We start from the raw sequence: 24317 nt of genomic DNA on the forward strand, positions 1-24317 counted from the left end.
ATCTGATGTGTCAGCAGGACCTGGAAAAACTAGTCCATGCATCCATCTTTAGTAGGCTTTATTACTGTAACAGCATCTTTACAGGTCTACCTAAAAAGTCCGTTAGACAACTGCAGCTTATTCAGAACTCTGCTGCTCGAGTCCTCACTGAGACCAAAAAAGTGGACCACATCAGTCCAGCTCTGAGGTCTTTACACTGGCTGCCTGTCCATCAGAGGATAGACTTTAAAGTTCTGATCCTGCTCTATAAAGCTCTGAATGGTCTAGGACCAAAATACATCAGTGAGCTCCTGACCCAGTATGAACCTCCCAGACCCCTCAGGTCATCTGGATCCGGTCTTCTATCAGTTCCCAGAGTCAGAACCAGACATGGAGAAGCTGCATTCAGCTTCTATGCTCCACATGTCTGGAACAAACTCCCAGAAAGCCTCAGATCAGCTGAAACACTCAGTGTGTTTAAGTCCAGGCTGAAGACACACCTATTTTCAGCTGCGTTTGAATAAAGCTCAAAGCTTATTCACATTTTAACTCCTGATTTTATCTATTGTTCTTATTTCTTTCTTTTTTGTTTAAAATTTAAATCATGCTTTTTTATTTCTACTGTTTTAATGTATCTGTAAAGCACTTTGAATCGCCTTGTAGTTCAATCGTGCTGCACAAATAAACTTGCCTTGCCTAATCAGTCGAATATGTGCACTAGTTCTTTTTTATTGTTATTTCAATGTTCTTTCAACTTCTATTTACCTAATATTCACCATCTAATCACAGATGTGCAACTGCAAAATCCTTGAAACTTAAACAGAGTCTGAACTGTAAAAATGTGCGTTGTTCTTTTGCTAAAAAATAAACAATGATTTAAGTCGAGTGTTATTTCTGGTTAAAGACGTTTCAAACATTTTGCTCATTTATCCATCAAAAACCTCCAACATATAAATACAGGTGATACTGTCGCACAAAGCACTTAAGCAGACTGAGCTGAAAAGTCTGTATTGTGTCAGACAAATTCCCAAACTATAGGCTTTATGCTCTGGAATTACAAGTCAACACAGAAAGGCGGCTTACAGATCTCATGACTGAAACAGACTTTAAGTGAACGCATATTCGGAAACACTCAAGAGTAAAGAAAAAGAAACACCTGGTAGTGGATTCTACAGGTGGAAATAAAAGAAAAAAAAAACACTTAATACTGGCAGAAGCCTTAAACAACAGATTCAGTTTCCTGAACACCGGCATCCGTTCCAGTCTATCCAAGATGGTGTAGTTTGGACGGAGGTTCCTGGTCCCCCTCAGTAATCACAGCAAGGCTTCTTCGTGCTTATAAAAAACACAATGAAATCCATGAAGACTTGACACATGTGGCAGTGGAGGTAAAGTCGGTGGTTTAACAGAGACCATTCATCCATGTGTGTGCTACGCAGTCTGTGCCGGTTTGTGTGCGTAGTGGTGTGCGGTCTTGGCGGTGTGAGGGAATGTGTGACTATACAATCCCGACTGTGACTGAAAACCACAAGCCTCTAACATGCTTTTCATTAACACTCACTTTCTCCTTGACACACAAAAAAACACTACGTCTTCCAGCGAGCAAGACGCTCAGGCCGGAGCCGCGACGGCCTCAAACAGCGTCCGTGTTTACGCACATATACAGTATATCCTGCTATCTAAAGCTAAGCAAACAGGTAGGCTCGCACAGACTCGCACAGTTCTGTTTTGTGGCTATGAAAGAGCTTCTTGTGAGCGGGCCCGGTGGACATACAGAAAAATAAACAGTGGTCTTGAGGAGAAACCATTGTGTCATAGCCTGCTCTCTGAGTTCATCACCCCCTCCCTTGTAACGGCATGGGTCTAATTACTGGTCTGGTGTGTGTCTGTGAGCGCACGAGAGAGTGCACACCTGTAGAAACATCTCAACAACTAAACTGAAGCAGGAGGTGGATTACAATCTGCAGCGCCTAGAGTTTAAATCAGATATTCAAAGTATTTCTGTCTTATTCGGGTCATTTTTGACTGCTCCTCCCGATGACCTGCACTGTTAATTAATCCGTCAATTACGAACCAATAAGATCACGTGAGGAAACAAATGGATTTGCTTGTTGTTTGTTCTGCTTAAACACGAAAAAGTCGGCGTTAGGGACTTAGGTGAGCAGAAACGTGACAGGATGATCCTGAAAATTGTGGTAGTTTTTGTTCTGCAATATGAAAAATGGTAGGTTAAAATAGCTGCTCCTTTTGTTTTTTTAAATGGGTCAGCCACATAATTTTAGGCCAACGTGGAAAAGCAGAAAACAAAAGGACTCAAGTTTCAAGTAAAAAAGAAACAGTTTTAGATGAATATGCTGCTTCCGATGTGTTTTCATGCAGCCTCTGAAAGGACATATTTTAATTTAAAACCAAATATATGCAAATTAGTTACAGACTAAATGCAGGCCTAAAGTGCAGACTGTCAGCTTTAACTGAGGAAAAGTGTAAGAATCACAGCTCTTTATTGTGCACGCCTGTTTCTAACTATAAGCCAAGTAAAATCTATTTTTATATACAAATACCGACACCACAAATTCAGCTTATTTTGGCATTGAAATCTCTGAATCAAATAGGCACCAACTTTCCTCATCCTTTAAGGAGTTAAAGGTAAAACTTCAAGAGCAGCAACACAGAGGGGATTCCTCTCTCAGGGCAGACAGACGTGAAACATGTTCATTTTCTTCTTCATGGATAATAAGAATGTGTGGAGGTCGTCAAAAATGAAAGGATTTGCTGCCTTTGGCTCCACACGTGTGTAAAAAAAGATCAAGACCCCCCAAAAAAACAAAAAACACACCTGAACAATCAGACTCAACTCTTAACACCTGATTACATGAACTTTCACCCCCTGCTCTCTTCTCAGTGCCTTAAAGGGACAGTAACCCTCAGCCCACAATAAGATACAACTAACAAATAATATTGGGAATTATATCATCAGCCCACACTTTCTTTTTCTACATGCAGTGCATCAAAAACCACGCATCATTGTATAAAACTTTATTATTACAGATTTACTGGCTACGTTACAGCATATACGTCTTGTTGCGATACTGTGATAGAGAGTTTTGACCCAGGGTCGTGTTAGTTTAAACAAGTCACAAAACACCCTTTTCATTCAGCAGTGACTCCAAGGTATCTCTGCTACAAATCTTTGGCTCACTCTCCCCATTAATGCACTGATTCTAGCGTGACGTGTCGAGGATTGTGAGCGTTACGCGTTGGGCTGGACGGTCTGAGTGTGGCCGTAAAACGTGGCCCCTGCTTCTGTGGGATAGGAAGCTTGAAGTGTTTGGCGAGAATTAAAATTGTACAAAGTGTGACAGTATTTCCAGAGTTGAAATCTTTCTGCTCTGGCTTCTGTTTTTCACCATCTTTCAAATGTAAGGGGTTTGTTTACAAAGCCCACCACATGCATGCGTGTGCGCGTGTGTGTGTGTCAGAAAAGCTGCCAGAAAAACACGAGTAAACTAACAGAGCTGCGTTCAGAGCAGGAACACAGAGGGCCTTGACACCAGCAGAAGGCAACACACTCCCACCTTTATGCATTTTATATATTCAGGCAGCTCACACACATGCAAAATGTAAAACACATGTGCACGCACACATCTGCATCTACACTCATGAGAAAATAAAACAAACGCACAAAGACTAGTGCCTCAACATGAAACTCTGCTCTTAGGGGGCACACTTCAGCCTTGTGTTCACTTATTCACTTAAGCACACACACGTCAACCCTGCGCCTGCAAGTCAGGAGAGGAAACCCCCGCCCACCCCCCCCCCCACCTTTCTAACAAGCACACCGCTTCAGGATCACAGGAGGCAATTGTGCTGCCGAGCTGCAAGCAATGAGGCTCAATTACGCAATTCTCAGAAACAAATTAGACAAAAGCGGCCCTGATGTCTGTGATTATGTGTGCGGAGAGTCTCCAAACAACAGGGGGAGGGATGGCTTCATTCATCGTATGTTAACCTCTGACCTGCACACACGCTGAAACTACAGACACAACTCTGTTTAACTGCTTTGTGAGCGCTCGTTACCGTGGTTATTCCCTGAGATTATGAGTCATTTTACCTTCAAAGCGAGTTATATTTTAGGAAATATGCTGATTCGCTTTTACGCTAAGAGCTTGATCAGAAAATCAATAACTGGAACTGTAGACCTTAACGGCGAGTTAAGCCTGATTTATGGTCGGTGACGCAAGACGCAACGCAAGCCCCCCCCCCCTTGCGTGCTTGCGTGTGTCACCTCAATTTTCTAAACTTCACGCAAGACGCAAGCCACTATCTACATCACATCCGGCGGCGTGTTCATCTTCTGGTTTCATCCCCTAATAAAAGACCGCTGTTTTCATAGACATAATATATTATATATATATACACATTATATATTATCTCTATGGCTGTTTTCAAACGCCAAGGTAGAAAGCGAAGAAGAAGCATGAATCCACTCGAAGAGAGACTTGCCGAAGAGCTCCTGGCGGTGAATTTGCTTTCATCGTAGTAGGCTTGTCATTGAAAAAACCCGCGCTCAAACCGCCACAAAGCAAAATGAAGCATAAACGTCTCGAGCCATTAACACAAGCGCAAGACGCAAGCGCAAGGGCAGTTAAAAGAGGTATAACTCAAGCTTTACAGTAGCTTAGTTGAGCATACTCCTCCAGTTTAGACATTTCACAAATTCAATATTCAATATAGTCTGATTTTAATCTAGTCCAAAAATGGCTCTCTAGCAATAAGATGCTTTTGAATAAGAATAAATCATATCTTATGTTGTTTTGCACTAGACAAAATCCTTTGCTTTTACCAAAAAACTGGAATATTAACTACCTGGATGGTACGGCGCTAGAAAAAGTTGATGCTATTGTAAAACAGTTGCATTTTTTTCTGCTAAACCATCCTGACATGCTCCAATTCCACAGAAATGTTTAAAAGAGCCCCTCGGGTCGCGCACCCACTCGGGCTTAGTTATCCATCGGGTGATAACTGGGCTACAAGGAAAACATCACAAAAAGACAGCTGTGTTCTCACAACTTAAAAACACTGTCCATCAAAACCAGATCCTCCTCTTACCAGATTGTGTCCGTCTTACTATTCTCGTGAAGAGGTGCGTGGAAATACACACATCCTCTTAACCTCTCTTCACATCTAAACAGCAACAAAGAGACACATTTATAAAGCCCATGCTGTGGCAGGCCTCTGCACTCACTGCTGCTCCTGTGTTCATTCAGCAGGATACACTACAGGCTCTGTGACACGCTATGAAAAGCTGCGTGTGTTGCAATGGACTTGGCTTTGGGTTTAAGAGCAGCTCAACAACAGTGCATTAGTTAAAAAAGACCTTTAGTCTTTGCTTCCAAACCATAGAGGAAGCTAAAACGTTAGCGCAGTCCGTGGGAGTGGAAAATACTGTCGACTACGCGTGTGGAGGCTTTGAATCCTTCCTCCTATGAAATATCGATTTGGAAACCCGGCCATTGATGTGAATGGTGCTGATGTTAAAAGTTGTGAAACAATGCAGCTGCATGCAGTCAGTATATTCTGTTGGTATCGAGTTACTTTAAATTTAACAGTGTACTTGACATGTTGTTGTTGGCATGACAGAAGAACTTCTGACACACAATTTAAACATTGGCCAAACTCTCCACTAAAACCCAGGCTTTGCTGAAATGAATAAATACACACACACAGACTAACCTTAACTGTTGGCAGGTGGGACTCTGCAGCAGAGAAACTGAAGCTGCAAACTAAATCAGTGCAAGAAAACAGCGAAAACCTCCTGTCATTGTTCAGTTCTTCTCGTTTAAACGACAAGTTTTTGGGCACAAATCTGGAGTCAAAGTCACACATTTTCAAACATAAATCTAGTTTCTGGTTTTACAATTTCAGGAACCTCCCAGAAGTAGGCTTGAATTGGAGTTTGCTCAGTGTAACAGTACGTTTTCCCGGTGAGAAGAGGCACGAGGGGCCGACTGAGCCACAGCGAAGATCGGACATGTACTACCGGGGGAAGAAGTGCTAAAATGGTTCAACTGACACGATCATTTTCAGTCGTGAAAGAGATATAAAGGCTTCTAGACGATAACACAACCATAATCTGCTGAAGAACCAATTATCACAAGTTATTACCCTCCACTCATCAGCTGCAATGTTATCAAATCAAATCAAATTTATTTGTATAGCACATTTCATGTAAAAAAACAATTCAAAGCGCTTTACATAAAATAAAAGCATTGCAGCTGGGAGTGTAAGAAGCATCAAAAATACAACACAACAAAGAGCCTGAAGTGTTCACCTGGACTACAAACTACCCGGGTACCGGTCTGATGGCATCTGTGCAACACCAACCCCACAACATCTCAGAGCCCGTAAGGACAAACGTCCCAGTTAGTTTCACTCTGTGACACCCTCAGTTGTTCTTCATCAGCAGCCTGACAGGTCAGAGCTACTGTGGTGGCATGAGGTCATGATGTTATTGCTGATCAGGGTCCTGTATTCCTTCTTATTTCACAGAAGTCATTTAGAGTCACATCTCGGCTGATTCAGGCTTTTTTTTGTTTTTTATTGTAAAGAAATAACATAAATATCTCATGATTTGATATATCTTAAAGGCAATAACTTGTTAGTTATCAGTCTATAATATTTCAGTTCCCAATATATCAGGATCCTGCGCAGATACCTATAAAGCCAACATTAAAAGCTATATTCATATAGCGATCTGGCTCAGTCAACTATGCACGACTGGTCTGATGACAGCAAACAAGCATATGTCATGGGTTTACGCAGTAATCCTCAAACTGGGCTCATCTGTGAGACTAATTCCCCGTTAACAGACTCCAGTCTGTGTAGCTGAATACACATCATTGATAAACCAGAGAATTCAACTTGTTCACACTGAATAATCACCAGAGGAATGACAAGTTTCACCAGGACCTCTTCGTCCATATGGACGATCCTGTTCAATAACCAATGATCCCCCTCATGAGTATACCTTCCTTATAATCACGTCTCCCTGCTCCTCCCACCGAGTCACCCTCGGGTGATAAAAACCGGGACAGATGACACTAAAGGAGCTCTACAGGAGTGTTTTAAATGAATGAATGAAACAACACCAGTGATACCGATGAGATGCCTGTGCAGCGAGAATTTAAAACAAAACCCAACACAGCCACAGCTGCTGCTGTCTGGAGAGTAATACAGAAATAATCCTCCAGACTGGACCTCAGAGAAGCTTGTATCAACATGCATTGCATTTATGTACATTAACAAGATGCATACTGGCACATGTACAGACTATCGCTGTGTTCGAAACCGCATACTTCTCCGACTACTCCTACTGACTTTTTTCCTGGATGCATACTAGATTCGCCGAAATGTTGGGTTATGCATCATGAGGTTACTACTCATACTCAAACTACCCAAGATGCAACGTAACGTGACGTCGCCGATCGTCATTTCCTGTCAAAACGGCAGTTTCAAGCTAGCTACAACGAGGGTAGGTTCACTTCCTGTTTTCAAAACAAAAGCACCAATTGTATCGTAATGGCTTTCCCTATGACAAAAGGCAACGGGTATTTTATTTTGTGAAAATAACCGGAAGTGCGTTGCTCACTGCGGCTAGCTTTAGTAGCGCCGAATTCGTGGGAACAAAATTGTAAATAGCCGGTATTTTGTCAGGTTTTCAACACGTTGGGGATCTAAACGACTACTTTCTCGCCTGAAAATGTTTCAAATGTTGCTAAAGTTTACAGAGTTTAGAGCTTAAAAGGTAGGGTAGGAGATCCTGGATTTTGAGTCCAGCATATTTTGAAAATACACAGGTCAAAAGTCCCAACCCTTTTCTTCACTTTTCCCCCGAAGCCACGCCTCTAGAGTACATGAACGCACACGAGCACGAAGGTGCACGAGCGCTGTTCTGACAGCAAGCATCGATCGTTGCCGTCTTTAGTATTTAGTATATGCTAACTATACGTTTAATAATGCTAGGTGCTAGCCAAGCTGGCTCTAGTTTAGCTTCCTGCCAAGCTTCTGGACGCGTAATTCGTTCACGGAGCAGGGTACGCGCACAGGGGGAAGGAGGGGGAGGGAGGAGCAGATTGCAGTTTGATAGACGGCATCAGTATCCAATCATCGTTAACGGTCCGTTCAGTATGATTGGATAGTGTTTTTCCTAGATTGTACGTTCTAGAGGCCACTAAAACTTTTCATATTTGTGTCAAAACTTTTAATTAATTGGTTGCAATGGGGGTGTGAAGAGTATTTCAAGCAATATGTAAAAAAATGTTCCAGAAAAAGATCCCCTACCCCGCCTTTAAGCGAAATCAGCTTCAGGCCGGCTGATTTCGGCTCGGGTAGGAGCGAAATGCATTGTGGGTAAACGCTCTGCATACTGTCTGATCGGTGAGTATGCAGTATGGAAGGTTTCGAACACAGACAATGGATATAATGGGGAAAAGCTACCCCAAGACCTTAGAAAACCATTCCACTTAACACTTAAAGCTTCTCTTTTCTCCAACAGCATTTATGATCAGCAACTTTTCATTTAAATCAGAAAGATTGTGCGGACACTCTTGGCCCATCGGCTTCTTTTTCACACGTCTGCTAAAAACTTGGGTGTGATTTTTGACAGCACATTTAAATTTGACAAACAGATTAGTTCTGTTGGCAAAACTAGCTTTTTCCAGTTCGTCTGTTGGCCAACGCGCAGCCGTACTTATAACGATCTAGAAAGAGTTCTACGTGCTTTTATAAGCACACGACCGCACATAGGTAATTCCCTGTACGTTTGGTTTGGATCGGTCGTCTCCTCAGTCGACTTGGTGCTCGTCTCTTCACGAGGACCAGAAAGCGTGAGCACATCACCCCAGTTTTGGCATCTCTCCACTGGCTTCCTGTTCATCAATTCACAATTGATTTTGAGATTTTATTGCTAGTTCTTAAGGTTTTAAATGGGCTGCCACCATCATAGTTGCATGTGTATTACATATTTATACCCCGGTCAGAGCGCTCAGATCGTCTAGGTCTACACTCAAAAATAAACGTGACTGGGCATTTTTGGTAGGTGGACCCACTCTGAAACAACCAATCTGTGCAAATAAGAACAGCTCAGACTGTTCCTACTTTCAAAACTATTTTAAAAACTAATTTTTACTCCTGTAAAGCACTTTGGTCAGCCTTGGTTGTTTTTAAATTTGCTATATAAATAATTTTGACCATGACCTATGTAGCATCTGCTTCAGTGTTTCATTAGGATAAATTCAGATAACGGGATCTGGCCAGAAATCCTTCTGGTTTACTCTGGTGTTCCACAAGGTTCCACTCTCGGACCCTTTCTTTTTCACCAAAGATTTGCCATAAATGTGTGCAGATTGTTCTAGCATTACTGCTTGTATCTACAATCAGTAATGCAACGACTGGATTTACAATAAAGGACAACTTTTCAACTCTTCAGTACCATCAGCGCATGAACAACAAACTCAGAGGACTCAAAGTCCTCATTTCACTTTGACTAAAGACCAAAATGTGTCGGCGCAAACAACATTAATTCAAAGCCATGAGGCTGAGAAGAAGTTACTTACATAATGGAGAAAAATCTGGCTTTTTCCAAGTGGAGAAAACACTCATTACCAGGGTGGAGAGACAGACACAAACATCCCACTGTACAAACAGATGCATGTGTGTGTGGGTCGCTGCTGCAATATTACCAAATATTAAAGAGGAAGGGAAAAGGGAAAGAGTGAGAGGAGGAGAAATGCTTTAGTACTGTGGTGTATTCTTCTCTATTCAGCTGTCTGGATTTCTGTGGGAAAGCTCTGCGAGCATGTTCACATTAACGCATCTTCAGCGTTCTTCAGCTGCGCTCTGCATGTCGCTGTTCTTCACTGTGAATGTCAAACCTGCTTCTGACAACACTTCTGAGCCAAATAATAAACTTTTTTCTTTTTAAAGACATGAAAATCACCAGCCTGGACAGCACCGATATGTGTAAGCACATGTCTGTGGTGTGAGTGTGTGTCTTGGGGTGCTCCTCTGTTCATTTCTGTCTTATTACGCTCACTCGGGTGAGTGCGAGTGTGTGTGTGGTAAAGGCAGGACTCACTGTCTGCTGCCGTGCTGCCATTGGGCAGCGAGCCCAGATCAACAACCATGCCGTCCAGACAGACGTTGAGCTCCCCTCCTGCTACAACCGAGCCTTTGTTCTCCGTCTGCAGCACCAGACTCAACTGGACGTTCTCCACTAGAGGGAGGAAGAACAGACAAGTAAGGGAGAGGATGAGTGGTTGAGAAGGTGGATGACAAAATGGTGGTGAAAGGAAGACAGATTGTGTTGGAAGAAAAGAGTGAAGTGAGGAGGAAATCGGACATCCTCTGTTATTGAGATGGAAAAACATTGTGAACGCACATAAAAGACGACATTCCTAATCGGCCTCAGGCGGGTACATGTCTCACTTTTTCTACGGCTCAAATCACAACAGAAATGGCTTTATTCAATTTCACAACAAGCTATTTTTATGTGTTCTTATTAATATTTATAACCCGAGGCCGATTGTCTACAGGTTTTACATTGTATATACTTTGAGAGTAAGCTGTCCGCTCTGGTTTGAGATCTTTTAATTTAAAGAACTCAAACAGACGCCTGCTCACTTCACCTGCCTGGTGCGTGACCCTCTCGCTTTGAGGTGAACCGGTGTGTTGTACAGCCGAGTGCACGTGTGCACGGGCCCACAGACCACAGACGCTCCCCTGATTCGACTCCGTCTTTACATCCGGATCATTAACAGATGTCGTTTTATTATTAAGAAAAATTATCTCAGCACATTCTTTAAAAACACAGGAAACAATTTGTGAAAATATGAGCAAAACTAAGTCGGAACATCTATCTTCATGTAGACCGACAAAACGCATCTCTTTCAGGTCAAATATTTCTTGTATCAACTCGTTTTGAAGGTTTGAAGTGCAGCATTTGATGTCTCTGGGTGAGCAGAATAAGATGAAAGATTCGATCTTCACAGCTCGATGGCAGGTTGTAACAAGCCACTCCTTCGGGGGATTACATCATATTGTTCAATCTATAGATATCTCCAAGTCTCCACAAGTTATCAGGGGAACATCACTGCTTCTTGCAGAATGATTAAAAGAGAGAAATCAGCAGAGTATGACTGTGGTTCCATATTTATATAATTTATCCGACTTCCTGAATGTGGCTTCTTTGGTCTAAATATGAAAGATATCCTAAATATGCTTTGCTATGAGTAGAAAACAGCGAGCAGCTCATTGGAGCTTTGCTATGTGGACACATCGACTATTAACATTTTACATTGTGTGCCAGTTGCCCAACACACGTTTAAAAGGAAAACTTAACAACCTGAACTATGAGTCTGACTTAAATTAGTGGACTTTCCTGATTATCCACACGGAAAATTTGGACTTCCTGAGGAACGAGTTTCGCTTTTAGTGTCTGTTAATAAGTTCAAATTTAAAAACCTGTCCACATTTTGACTCGGAAAACAAAGAATCATCAGAATTAAATTACTCAAAATATAATCTATGTATTTTCAATAGTTATTTGAGATGTTTATGCAAACTTCTGCCCTCAACTGTGTTTGATTCATGTGCTCCTTTCATGTTTTGTTTTGTGTTATGGATGTAATGTCAGCATGGTCTGAGTCTTTCTTTATGTGTGTACATGTGCACTAATGGCTGCTACAATAGCCTCTTTTTACATCATTCCTGCCAATTTTAACGTTCCAGGGTTCAACATTTAAAGCAGAAATAAAACAAAATATTCCCAACAATTATTAAATTTGTGCAGAATCATTTTTAAATGATTATGAATATTTAATTTAATTTATTTTTTGTAACCTTAAAACGATCCATCTATACACAGACGGTGCAGGTTTTCCTCCTCGCAGTCCGTCGTGTTGTACCGTCATGTTTCAGACAAACAACTAAAAACTGGACACTGCTCTACATCTTAGAGGTTGTTTCAGTCAGGCATGGGGGATTCTTGCAAAAAAAATCACATAATAAACAGATTGAGCCGCATTTTTTCCCCCCTGTATAACGTATAACATTCTGGGACAAGTGACGATTTCATCAGATCTGACAGAAAGTTTTAAAGTCGAGTCTTCTTTCTGTGAAGCCCGCGGCGCTCTTCTAAGTTAACACCTATGAAAAGAGGTTTCTTCTGCATTTCGGCCATAAAAACTCGCCTCTGAATTAGCGTGTGCATACAGGAAAACCCTCCCTTTTTCGAGAAATGAAAAAGTAAGTTAGGAAACTTTAATCAGACTTAATTTTTTTCCCCTCATAACATGATGTCATTCGCTATTAGAGGTGGCGATGGCTCGATGAAGTCTCGCTTGAGAATGTCCCCACTGTACGTTAAAGTATTTACCGTGTATCTGATTAAAGACTGGACATAATAACAAAGTCTGTAGCTGTGTGCGAGTCATTACTTTTGCCATCGTGTGTGCGCAGCGTGTCCAGCAGGTCTATGGTAGCGCTGCCCAGCAGCTCCTTTCTCAAGGTGTGGCAGCTCCACAGCTTCAGATCCAGGCGACTCTGAGGCGTCACATTACTGCAAAGCACAGACCAACATCAATGCACTCCGTTACAAATACAAATGCATATCGGTGCATTAATCTGATCAGTTCAGAACAGATACAGCTCTATAACTGCTTAGAGAAGCTACATTTAGGTCTATTTGTTCATTCTTAAGCTCTATCCCACTATGAATTCTTTAAATTAGCTGTACAAATGTATTGATCTAAATTTCTGCACTAGAACAGACTGAACAAGATTTTTTTTTAACAGGCAGCTAAAGTGACCACCTCTACTGCAGTGCTGTTTTCTGGAACACTACTGTATAAATGTCTAAATAATTGTTACTGACTTTTATTAAAACAGTCTGAGTCAGTGTTTTTATGTTCTGGATATGTGTGTGTGTGTGTGTGTGTGCTGTTCTCACAGTGTGAGGTCTTCATTCCACTGCAGCTCGAGGTGCCCGCTGCGTTTGCCTGTTTTTTTGGTTTCACTGGTCAGACCGTCGGCAGTCACCTCGACGAAGGAGCTGAGCCGAGAGTGACGGCTCGGCAGCTTGGGGGACTGGGGCTTCGCTGACAGCACTGCGCAAACACAAACCCACAGATTACAGCCACGGAGGAAGACGTGGAAATGTCAAAAATCACATTTTCTGGAAATGGAAACAAACACCACTACCACTGATTAATCAGTAAATCATCAAATCTTCGCTTCTGCAAAACTGTACCAGAGCTTTTATTTTTTATTTTTTGCTTGATTTGCTTTAAAAGTGACGATTATTTACAATTATAACAACAGCTGCAGAATACACACCAAGATAAAAATGTATGCGAAAAAAATGTTTTTTAAAAAAAAAACTAAAATTGGATTATCTGCCTCCATCCACACGTGCACACGCAGAGACTAAACTTTTACTCCAGTTGTACTTTATATGCTGAATAAAATCAAGTCTTAATTTTTACAACTCGTCTTACATGCATTCACATTTGCTTTAGTCTCATAACAGAAAGCAGGAAACTGATGGTCTCAGTGCAAAATGAAACAGGCCAAACAATGAGAACACAGTTTATTATGTTTGCGTTACAATAAAAAGTTTAGTTGGCTGAGTTTTAAGATATTTCTGATGTATGGTATTAATGACAGGGTCTCCTTAAATCAAAATAATAATTTTCAACTAAACCTAAATATTTGTCAAGGGGGGATCTCTGTTGATCGTCCTGCAATGTATGTTTTAGTGTTGAATCTTCATCCTGATTTTCTTTGAATTGATCTAAAAGGCTGCTTCCCACTAGCCTGGGCGAAAAACCCAAGAGGAATCCGTTTCCATGGAGGGCGGGACCTTACTCAGTAACTTAAATTCATTGGAGTTCCCTTAACCAATCAGTAATCTTTAGAAAGGACGTAGGTTATGCGCCGAGGTTCATGCTTACTCTCGCGAGGCTCTAGCCCGCGAATCACGCTTCCCACATCCGCTTTCATTATACCGGTACCATTTGATAAATCAAACTTTTCCCAAAGCCAGTTGGAAGGAGAGCTACGACATCCTTGCCACTAACAAAATTGACGAGGCATTCCTCTTGCTCTCGTTTTAATTGTGTAATGCTCTCCAGAGTTGAGACAACTTCATGGATAGCTTCTAGCGTTCTTCCGTCGCCATGTTTATTTCCGCTGCGGTTAAACTACAATTATATGGACTACAATGGACTCCGCGCGTGAGTTCTGCGTCACCACTTGCAACTGTTTGCTGATTGGCAAAACACTGAGCGAACCGAGGTAGGGGGATTTGGCCAGACTATGTGCGGTGCCAAAATCTTTGGGCGGAAGTACGTAGGATGGCGTCGCCAGGCTAGCTTCCCACAACAGAAAACACAGAATCTACATGAATTAAGTCAAACAGTAATCAGAGTGCTCTGCTCCTTCCTGGTAGTGTCTGTCTGTTCAGTTTGTTAGATTTACACAGAGACTCCTGAGGACTTTAGGATGTGGTGCAACATTAAAACTCAATGACAACAGAGCTGTCATTATTCCAGACAATCCTTAACAAAACAACAACAAACACTTTTTTCTTCTATTCGAGGAAAGCGAGATTTTAGTTTATCTGTCGAACTCTGGCTCTAACGTCAGAGCTTCGGTAGTGACTGCACGGTGCTAAAGAGCAGCTCCGTGGTCATTATAACCGCTGGCATCAAAAGCTGTCGTATTATTTGCGGTTAATAAAAAAAAACTAAAGTTTCATAAAACACGTTGATCATTCAACCTGATGGTCATGTGCGTCAGATGGAAGTGTTTTCTATGTTACGTTCTATTATTTCAATGTAACATGACTGCAGTCCACGTTCAGGACACGACTGTATTAGTGCTTAAAGGATTTTCATGTGCGTCAGAATATAAATGGAGAGTAGACACATATTTGGAGTCGGTGGGAGGTAAGCAGTCGGACAAGCGCTGACCTCTAGTGGGAGACGGAGGACATGTACGGAGGCACTTTTATTTATTTTCATGAAAAAAAGCATCTAGAAAATAACTCTACGGATGAGATGAGGCCTCTCAGGGTTAAAAAGCCAGCACAGTGTTGGTACTGCAGGCCAGGTTAGAAACACCAGAGAGCCTCAAAACAGCACTGAAATGAATAAATAAAACACGATGTACCGTCTTCATTTTGCTGCGTCTTTCTTTCAGGTATCCAAGATACTCTCTACATTTTGTGATGTAGTGAATTTATGTCCTACTGGGAGCTCTGCAAGTGGGGGCAAAAGCTGGAGTTAAGACAGGCTGAGTGGTTTTGGATTTTCTTCAGGTCTACTGAGAGTCTTGTTACAGCACGTGTCAGTCCAACTCTTCATCGTGAACTAATGCAAGGCTGCGAATGAAAGAACCCAGAGGCTGGCGGTGTTTCTCAACGAGCGGCGTCTGACGGAGCAAGTGCGATGAATAAACAATGAAAGATTTGGACTCCTTCCGAACAAAAGAAAAGACATGAATAGAGGCCCGCTCACGTTGAGACAAGCCGATGGTCTTTCATCTCCTGAACATCTGGAAAAACTAATATGACTCACTGCAGTTTTAGGTTAGAGAGAAGGAAGGGACCTGGGGTGGAAGAGCACCATATATGGAACAATCAAAGCAGGTTTGGGCGGTGGGATGCGGTGGGAGGAGGGAAAAAAGGGAGTAGAGCGACTGAGGGCAGATAAGTGAATGAGGAGGTGAGTCAGAGCTGATACAGTCCACATTAGATAAAAAGAGTGGCTGTGACTGATGTGTTATTAAGCTAAAATAAGACCCGTTTGGCCTTTTTAAGTATACGCGACAATCATGACTTTACCGTGTCCTTCATCGTTTCATACTGACGCAGGATGGAATGACAGTTACTCAGGTTATCTTAAAATACTTCACCCCGTCTGAATCAATAAGCTTTGAATCAATCCGTCACAGAAAGAACCGCTGATATCCAAAATACAGCAGCAGGATTTGCCCTCACGCTGTGTTCAGGTCCATTATGAGACTCATTTATGTCACAATACAAGCATAGATACAAGTAACTGCACCCAAAGGACACTATGTAGACAAACAAAACAGCTAATGACCTCTAAAACACTGCTGTTCAGTTACTTCATTCCCGAATAACTCACAATTTGAACAGTTATGAGGGGAAATGCTTCAGTGACAATGGAAAACAAAGGAATTTTCTGCATCATAACCCTTTACAGTAAATGGCGTCTCTTGAAAATGCACTTTTTAATCTTAGAAAAGTTCAACAAAGCACTTTATAATGTGTTTTAATGCATCACTCACAAGTCATGCAAGGTCTCTGCCACCAACGTGGAGACAACTGAGCAAACAATCATACTGTTCTTTATTGTGGTCTCTAATACGCTTTTTCTCATTACGCCCTTGATTTATAACATTAGCAAAACGATGGACTTGAAAACCTGGGAATCAGGACTACAAAGGCACGTTAGGAGAGTGATTTCTCCTTCCATCCAAATGTCAACAACAAACCTAAATTGAACATATTTGAAGGAAATGCTCCTTTTTGTAGAAATATCACTTGCAGAATAAACCTGTTATTGTTCCTCAAGGCTGTCTGGACGAGTTAACATCTTGTCTACTCTCCACAAAGCAGATGAAACGAGATAAATATATAAATACGAAATGCTAAATAGCTCATCACATACAAGGTTTGTTGTAACATCTTACAACAATGATTTTTACTCAGAAATCTAACACAAAGTATCTGAGCCTGGATTAACTCCAGTTGGCTCTCCTCTCTTTACTGCTTTTAATTTTATTGAAAAAGAAAACCCGCCTCTTTCTTTAACTGCATAACAGCTCATTTTAGATGTGTTTTCCTGCCAGTCGAACAGTCGAGTCAGCTCTTTTTGCCTCTCAGTGAGCATAACCCGAGTACAGTTACATGTATGTTCATAGCACGTGTATTCCAAATATTGATTGCATTCTTAATTTGCTGGAATTTTAGGCTACACTGCAGGAAAAACAAAACGTTTAAAGCCTTATCCCCATTGGTCAAAACCCCAATTAATATCTACTAATACCTGGGCTTTGTCGTCAATAGTAAAAGGAGCAATTGGCCTTCAGTCATGTGTTAAAATGCTCTCAAGCAGCCAGACAAGCAGCAAAGGACCCTAAAATTATCAGTGTATTTACTTTTCTGACTTATTTTAAGGAATGTTACTGAATGATTTAGTGTGTCCAATGCTTGAAAACTAATATCGAAAGCATTTGTCCTTTGAAGGAACAGAGGGCGTCATCTTAAGTATTCAAAGTTCATCCTTCTCTTGATCGAGACAACATATTCTTATATTGATTTACGACAGGCTGAAGATGCAATAAGAAAATAAAAAGGCATAAATCAGATTGACATAGAGGCGTAAATGTTGCCCAACCAGCATGGATCTTTTTTTAATTCGCCTCTCCACATTCAGAGAGGACTAAAGTTGGATTTTTCTCTTGTCTTGCAAAAGGAAATCTGATCTAAACAGTTAATAAAACTGAAGCATCAGGTTACAGTTCAAAGCGAAACAATAAACCAAAGCAACAATATTACGTATGAAGGAAACAACCCCAGAACATTTTTGTGGCCAGTAAGGAGTGGAAAACCTGCCAGAGACATGACAAAGTTCTTGTAAATTAATTGTGAAAACATTCACGTTGTTCGTTGAGAAATGAACATCAAAGTGAATTAATAAAAGCTTAAAACAGTAAAAGGAGAATCTGAGGTTTGACGAGTGCAACTTTAATCTGTAACTTTGACCTGTTAATACACTCAAACAGACACTTACCAACAGTCAATTCTGATGTTTCGTGAAGCAGGTTAAAAAGTAAACTCAAAGAGTTTGTTCCACAAACTGAGAGGACAAGTCCCGGACCATTTTCCCTGGAAATGAGTTATCTGTGAGACAACTCAAAACGCACACATCGAGTTTCAAAAAGAAGTCCAGAGTAACAGCTGAAGGTCTAAAGAAAGATCATTTTGAATGGTTTATGAGACCAACGGCCAAATGATCAGAATCCACAACTCTGCATCACTAATATTTTTGGTTTGATACGGTTTGGAGGGAATATCAAGACTTATTGGCTTATATTTGCCTCTGGAGTGGCTGCAGCATGAGAATAACCCTCAAATAGATGGACTTCATGTAGGAAATATCCACTTTTGGAGAGGTCTAAAAATCGAGGTGAAACATTTCTGTAAGGAAGAACAGTCCAAAATTCCCTCTGAATGTTGTGCTGGTCTCATCTGGAGCTAATGCCATCACTTGTTCTACGCTTTTCTACACTCAAGGTCAACTGAGGACATTTTTAATGGCTGATTATGGCTGTAAAAGCTTGGAGCAGAAAAAAAAAAACTCTTAGCCTATTAATGAGCTCAAAGACTCCTCAAACACTGTTGGAAAATTAAAAGAAATCTTCAAAATAATTAGGAAACAGCTAGCAGCAGAGCAGCAGTTATCTTCAGACAAATGCGTTAACAATTACAGATCAAAAAACATCATTATGATGAGAATTTACAAATAAAAAGGTCTTATATAAAGTCAACTCTCATTTAAAAAAAGATTCATCTCAGGCTCACAAAGTCAGGTGAAAAGGATGCGGAATTAAGACTAAATTATTTCCTGGCAACACGGGAAGGAAGAAGTTGAAAGGCACGATTAAAGTTTCACATTAAAGCTGCAGTCTGCAACTCTTTTTCAAGCATAATGCCTGGAACTGTCCGGGGATTCTGAAAGTAGTACATTAAATACCCCAATACAAAAAAAAAAAAAAAAAGAGTTCTCTAGGTCCCCTATATGTCCCGCTAGGTCCCTCCAAAGCCAGCAGGTTTGTTTACAAAATTGCAGACCGGACCGGTAAAAGGTAACCAATCAGGTTTACGAGCTGGGCTCTGCTGCCTGTCAATCACCGATTGTGCACCCGCGATACAAGGTAGGCTCGTCCCCACGCTTATTTATCTGGACTATTGAACTTCATTACGGGCTAGTCTACTTACTGTGTCTTCCATGATCGCAAATGACAGGTGAGTTGATGAATGAGGAGTCGTGTACGCGCATCTGGCGTGCACGTCTACGTGCACGAGTTCTCATGTGTTTTGATGGGGCGGGACAGGAAGTTGAATAACTTTTTATTTTTCGGTTCAAAAAATAAGCATTTCTTGCATTTTGCGACTACGGAGGTCACCGTTTTCAACTTCAAGCGTTCTGATAGATCATGTAAACTCTTAAAATGCCAAAAAGTAGGACTTTACATATGATAACAACAAATCTTGTGGACTGCAGCTTTAAAGTGATACTCCGGAGTAAATTCAACCTGGGGTCATATGAACGGTGATATCCAGCCAAGTAGCCCACCCGCAGTTTTTTCGATATTGGCTGAACATCAGCTGAGTTACTGAGTTATCCCGAATAGCTTTGTACAAGGGTTAATGGATCCAGGTCCGTATCTCCAAAATTACCACACTAAAATCACATGCCATGACACCAAACTTCTACAGTAGTACAAATATGGTCTGTACTCACAAAGCGATGCATTTGGAAGTTTGAAAATAGTCCAGGAGTTTATTATTATCAACACAAGCCTGATAGCTTCTCTGCAGCTAAAGCTACGTCGACGTCACTCCAAGGAGCTGGGAGCTTCAAAGTAAGATGAGGGTTGATCTACTACTGTAGACAACAAAGTATATGCTATATTCTACATGTTTTTTTATGAATTTTTATGTTGTAGAGTTGTGAAATTATTTTATCAATGGAGAAATTGAGCAGCCTTGCTTTGTTGTCTACAGTAGTAGATCAACCCTCATCTTACTTTGAAGCTCCCAGCGCCTTGGAGTGACGTCGACGTAGCTTTAGCTGCAGAGAAGCTATCAGGCTTGTGTTGATAATAATAAACTCCTGGACTATTTTCAAACTTCCAAATGCATCGCTTTGTGAGTACAGACCATATTTGTACTACTGTAGAAGTTTGGTGTCATGGCATGTGATTTTAGTGTGGTAATTTTGGAGATACGGACCTGGATCCATTAACCCTTGTACGAAGCTATTCGGGATAACTCAGTAACTCAGCTGATGTTCAGCCAATATCGAAAAAACTGCGGGTGGGCTACTTGGCTGGATATCACCGTTCATATGACCCCAGGTTGAATTTACTCCGGAGTATCACTTTAAGGAGAAATCTGTGAAACTATTGCCTAATATGTTGTCAGAGGTTTACAGCTGTTGCCAAAGAGAAGCTGGAAATGTTGAAGCTCAGGGATGATCACAAGGTTCATGTTTGACTGCCTGTTGAACCATTCAACCTGTTTTAGTAGATATAAGTGACATGTGTGTGAATACAGGATGATAACTACAAGTTAAACGATGACGTACGTTAGTGTAGATTGGGTGTCTGTGTGTTAAGTTATTAAGGAATAGTAGAGGTGTGGAAATGTCCATGTATTTCCATCTGGGACATGAACGTCCATCGATGCAGTGACAGGAAATAATCTGGAGTTTAAAGCCTACACAGTGTCACAACATGCACCACCAATTAGTGAAACTTTCCACCACAGCAGAAGAATAAAGAAGCACAGTGTCATCAGAACATTCTGCTCTACTGCTGTAAAACACCACAGAATAAAAAGATGTTACATTATCCATGTGATGCTAATGTAGGCGACGGGTGGCGTGGGGAAGGAATCCGGGGCTCAGAAGCGAGTGGTTAGCACACTTTTTTTGTGCTATTTTATGAACTTACCACAAAGCGTGAACTAGTTAAAAATGCTCGCAGTGAGTTCTTTGCAAGTACAACTAATATGAGGAATTGTGTTAGCCGTTTTTACCCGAAAGTTAAGGAACACTGACAGCCTGGCAAATCAGGAAAGAATCGACAAGGGGCTGTCGACTTTAAGTTGCTGCTCGGATCATCAAATCTGTGGCATCTTTCATGGAGAATGTTTTTAATGGGTTTAAGCTCCAATCACAAAACTCGCTTTACAGAAACAGCCACACCTGCACTCTCCAACCAAATCATTGGCCGGGTTAAAGACTGAAGACAAGAAGAGATGTCTGATTTTTAAAAGCGGCTAATAAAAAGCAAGTTAAATAGATCCAATTGCTCAAAGTTATGTACGAAAATGCAACAATGAGTTTTAATTCATTCATTTGTGGGTAAAAACCCTCGTCAAGATGCATTTTAGTTGCTTCTTGATGTATCCAAAGACGCATCTGAAGACTAATCAATGCACCTCCTCTTTTTTGTCGGCTTGGTCAATAATGTGACAAAAGGAAAATGGAGAAATAAATTACCTTTTAGGATCAGTTGAGACTTTTCATTGGTCTGGGCACTGCCAGGTCTGGTCACGCTGGCAGCAGCCATGACATCACAGCTCTGTAACACCAACAGATACGCACACAATATTACCAGTCAGTCGTTTGAAAGACTTTCTCAGAATCTGAGATTTTCGCTGTGATTTTGCTCCGACTTTAGCTCTTAAGGCAGCACCTGTTCCCAGCATAAGCATTTGATCTCTGATTAAAGTCGCTGCTCATTGTGAGTGGTGCACGCTCAGGATGTGAGTCGTACAAGCATTAAAGCAAACTATCCCTTCCCCCATTCCATTCCCCTGCTTAGATATAGAAATGCAAGATACCTTGTAATTTTCCAATACCCATCGGTGACACTTTTCCACCATTACTTTTTGTTATTTTATGGAATATGCAAGCAGTACGCCGAGTGACTTCGGCTTTTCCACTGACTGAAAAGTTATTTGGAAACGGGGGACATTCAACCCTTCTTGGGAGAAAAGCCACAAAAAGGAAAATTACTCAGTTGGAGAATTATTTCATCCCGTTATGTACTTCACATTGATCGTAACATCAAGTAGAAGATGAATCTTCTGGAAGCCCAGGGGGTTTACGGTGAGATATGCAGAGACGCTGTTCATTTTTCATCAAAGTTCATCATAATCTGTCTTACCCTGGTCCAACTTAACATGCGGTGCCACTCATATCTGGCTGTAAACCGCATCGGGTAATGACGTACCCTGAAAATCCGCACCGAGTCTGCAGAATAGTGTTGCCTACAGGAAAAACCCTTCTCTCCCCATGTTGCTTCTATCCTCCAACAGTCATAACTCTCACGATTATACATGTGAAGTCAATATCAGTTAACCGCATCAAATGTGGGAGAATGAGTTGAGAAACTGTGGCGATTCAGAAAGTAAAAACTGTCCATTGAAAGTGTGAGCACCCTCTACATAAAAAGGTCTCTAATTCAGAAGTCTTCCCCTGTGACTCTTATATTAGACAGAGTACATTACTAATGATGAATTAATGCAGCTCAGTGTAATTCAAAAGAGTTTGGCATACTTTTAGACGTCAACACAGATGACAATATTGAGCCAAACCTTGTAATGAATGCAAATCAAGGCTTGAATTCCTGCTGTACTTGGCAGCCTGCTCTAATGTATGCCACTCACAGCAGAGATTTGTTTTAACCATCAAAGGCAGTGAGAGCCAAGTCCCCATCAACATCACCTTGAGCAAAGTCAGAGATGAAGTCTGCAGCATATAACGCAAAGAAAACTGCAGTACACCGCAGAGGTAAACACTCCAATGATTCTTCCCTTGGTGTTCATTCCTTCAGTACGCACCAGGGGATTCTGAAACCTATATAAATGTTTTGTGATGAAGGTCCCCATGCTGTGATCTGTTACCTCCCGCAACACCAAGGTGACTGCAGTTGGTATGAAACCAGTCCAGACCCGTGCTGCCTGGTCAGGTCGTAACCAAAGAAAACAACTAGGTGCTTTGTAAACTAAATAGCCACCTGAGGTTATGTCCCTAAGCAGCAGACGATGCGCTGAGAGCAATCAAAACAAAAGCGAACAGCATCCTCCGTCAACCTTGTGAAACAAGCGGACCGGCAGCGCAGCGTTAGCCTGATCCGCTTTACTGTTTGGGCGGTGGCTAAGCTCCATTTAGACCCGATAAAGATTTGACTGTTCCCGCTGAACTCATTTATTGTGCCCTTATTAAATACCCTTGCCTGCTGTGCCAAAACACAAACACGGAAGATGGTTGAGGTACTGCTATGCATCACAAAGTCAATGGAAGGCAAAGAAAATATCAACACTTCCGGATAACATTTTCAAACAAAAGGAAAACAGGCACATTTTGCTGTTTTTCTTGTGTATTTTGCCTAACAACACTTGGGCTGTGACCCGTAATCCATTCGCGGTTTTGTATATAAGATGACAAAATACTAGTGGAGAATTGGCACTGAAAGTTTTGTTTTGTTTGAGCACCAATCTAACCTAAAACCGATCAAGCGTATCCATCAAACACATATATTTTTCACATTTAACAAGTTAGAACCAACACATAATTTACAATTTGGAGTGGACACAACATTTACTCAATCAACTAAATAATTGTGTAAACTCTTAACTGACCAAATTTCAATCTTAAAGTCTAAATATTACGTTTTTCTCTTTTAATTTGGAGGGGCGCTCGCAAAATTTCCGTTAAACCGTTGCTAAATTTAGCTACTTTAACGCAGGGGATGCTAACCATAGATGCTAACTGTTAGCCAGCGAGCTTCGTAGTGGGGTTTTACAAAAAGGACATGTCAATACAACCTGTTCTAAACACTAGAAATCAAGTAGGGCAGCATTTATAGTTGTCTGCTTCACGTCAGAAGACCCCGTGTGCATTGACACACCAAAAAATGAAGCATAAATGCGATCATCCTCGTACCTTTTTCAGCTGTGATCCGCCGTTGTCGCTAGTGAACTTTCATTTCCGTCTCAGTGACAAAACCACGTGACCCGAGGTATATTTTTCTCAGTGCACAAAGGATTGTGGGTGATAAACTATGATAAACATAATTTCCGATTTAAAAAATATCTTTTTTTGTAGATAATAGATTTATTTGTAGGTATGTAGAGATAAAAAAATGTTGAATGCCGATGAGGACGTTATTCATTCAATAATTAATTTTCCATACCCACTTAACCCTAATCCCTGATAGGAGACATTTTTGTCCACTTTAATCCACTTTCTAATTTCACACTGTAGATAGTGATACTCATCATATTTGGTCCAGTTGTGCATTTTTACTATTTTTTCGAATTTCAAACACACATCATATACAATGCAATTTTTCATTGTGTAGAAAAAAAACTCCTTAATTTCTGAAAAGGGACATTTTTGTCCCCTTTTAAAACGACCTAAAAACATCATATATTAATATTTTTTCCACTTTTT

The 24317-nt window shown here is 41.1% G+C and overlaps 1 protein-coding gene across 2 annotated transcripts in view; it reads right to left on the minus strand.

The window, feature by feature from the left end:
* The window catches only part of wwp2 (WW domain containing E3 ubiquitin protein ligase 2), a 66075-nt gene extending 42204 nt beyond the window's left edge, over positions 1-23871 (minus strand). For both annotated transcript variants that reach the window (XM_075470556.1, XM_075470555.1), the window contains exons 1-5: positions 23808-23871; positions 21357-21438; positions 12986-13142; positions 12474-12595; positions 10115-10252 (exon numbers count right to left, since the gene is read on the minus strand). In XM_075470556.1, coding sequence (XP_075326671.1) covers positions 10115-10252; positions 12474-12595; positions 12986-13142; positions 21357-21426 — 487 coding nt within the window. In that variant the 5' untranslated portion in view covers positions 21427-21438; positions 23808-23871. The remainder of the gene's footprint in view (positions 1-10114; positions 10253-12473; positions 12596-12985; positions 13143-21356; positions 21439-23807) is intronic.
* Positions 23872-24317: the final 446 nt, after the last annotated feature.

This window comes from Odontesthes bonariensis, chromosome 7 (assembly GCF_027942865.1).
Source record: "Odontesthes bonariensis isolate fOdoBon6 chromosome 7, fOdoBon6.hap1, whole genome shotgun sequence".
NCBI lineage: Eukaryota > Metazoa > Chordata > Actinopteri > Atheriniformes > Atherinopsidae > Odontesthes > Odontesthes bonariensis.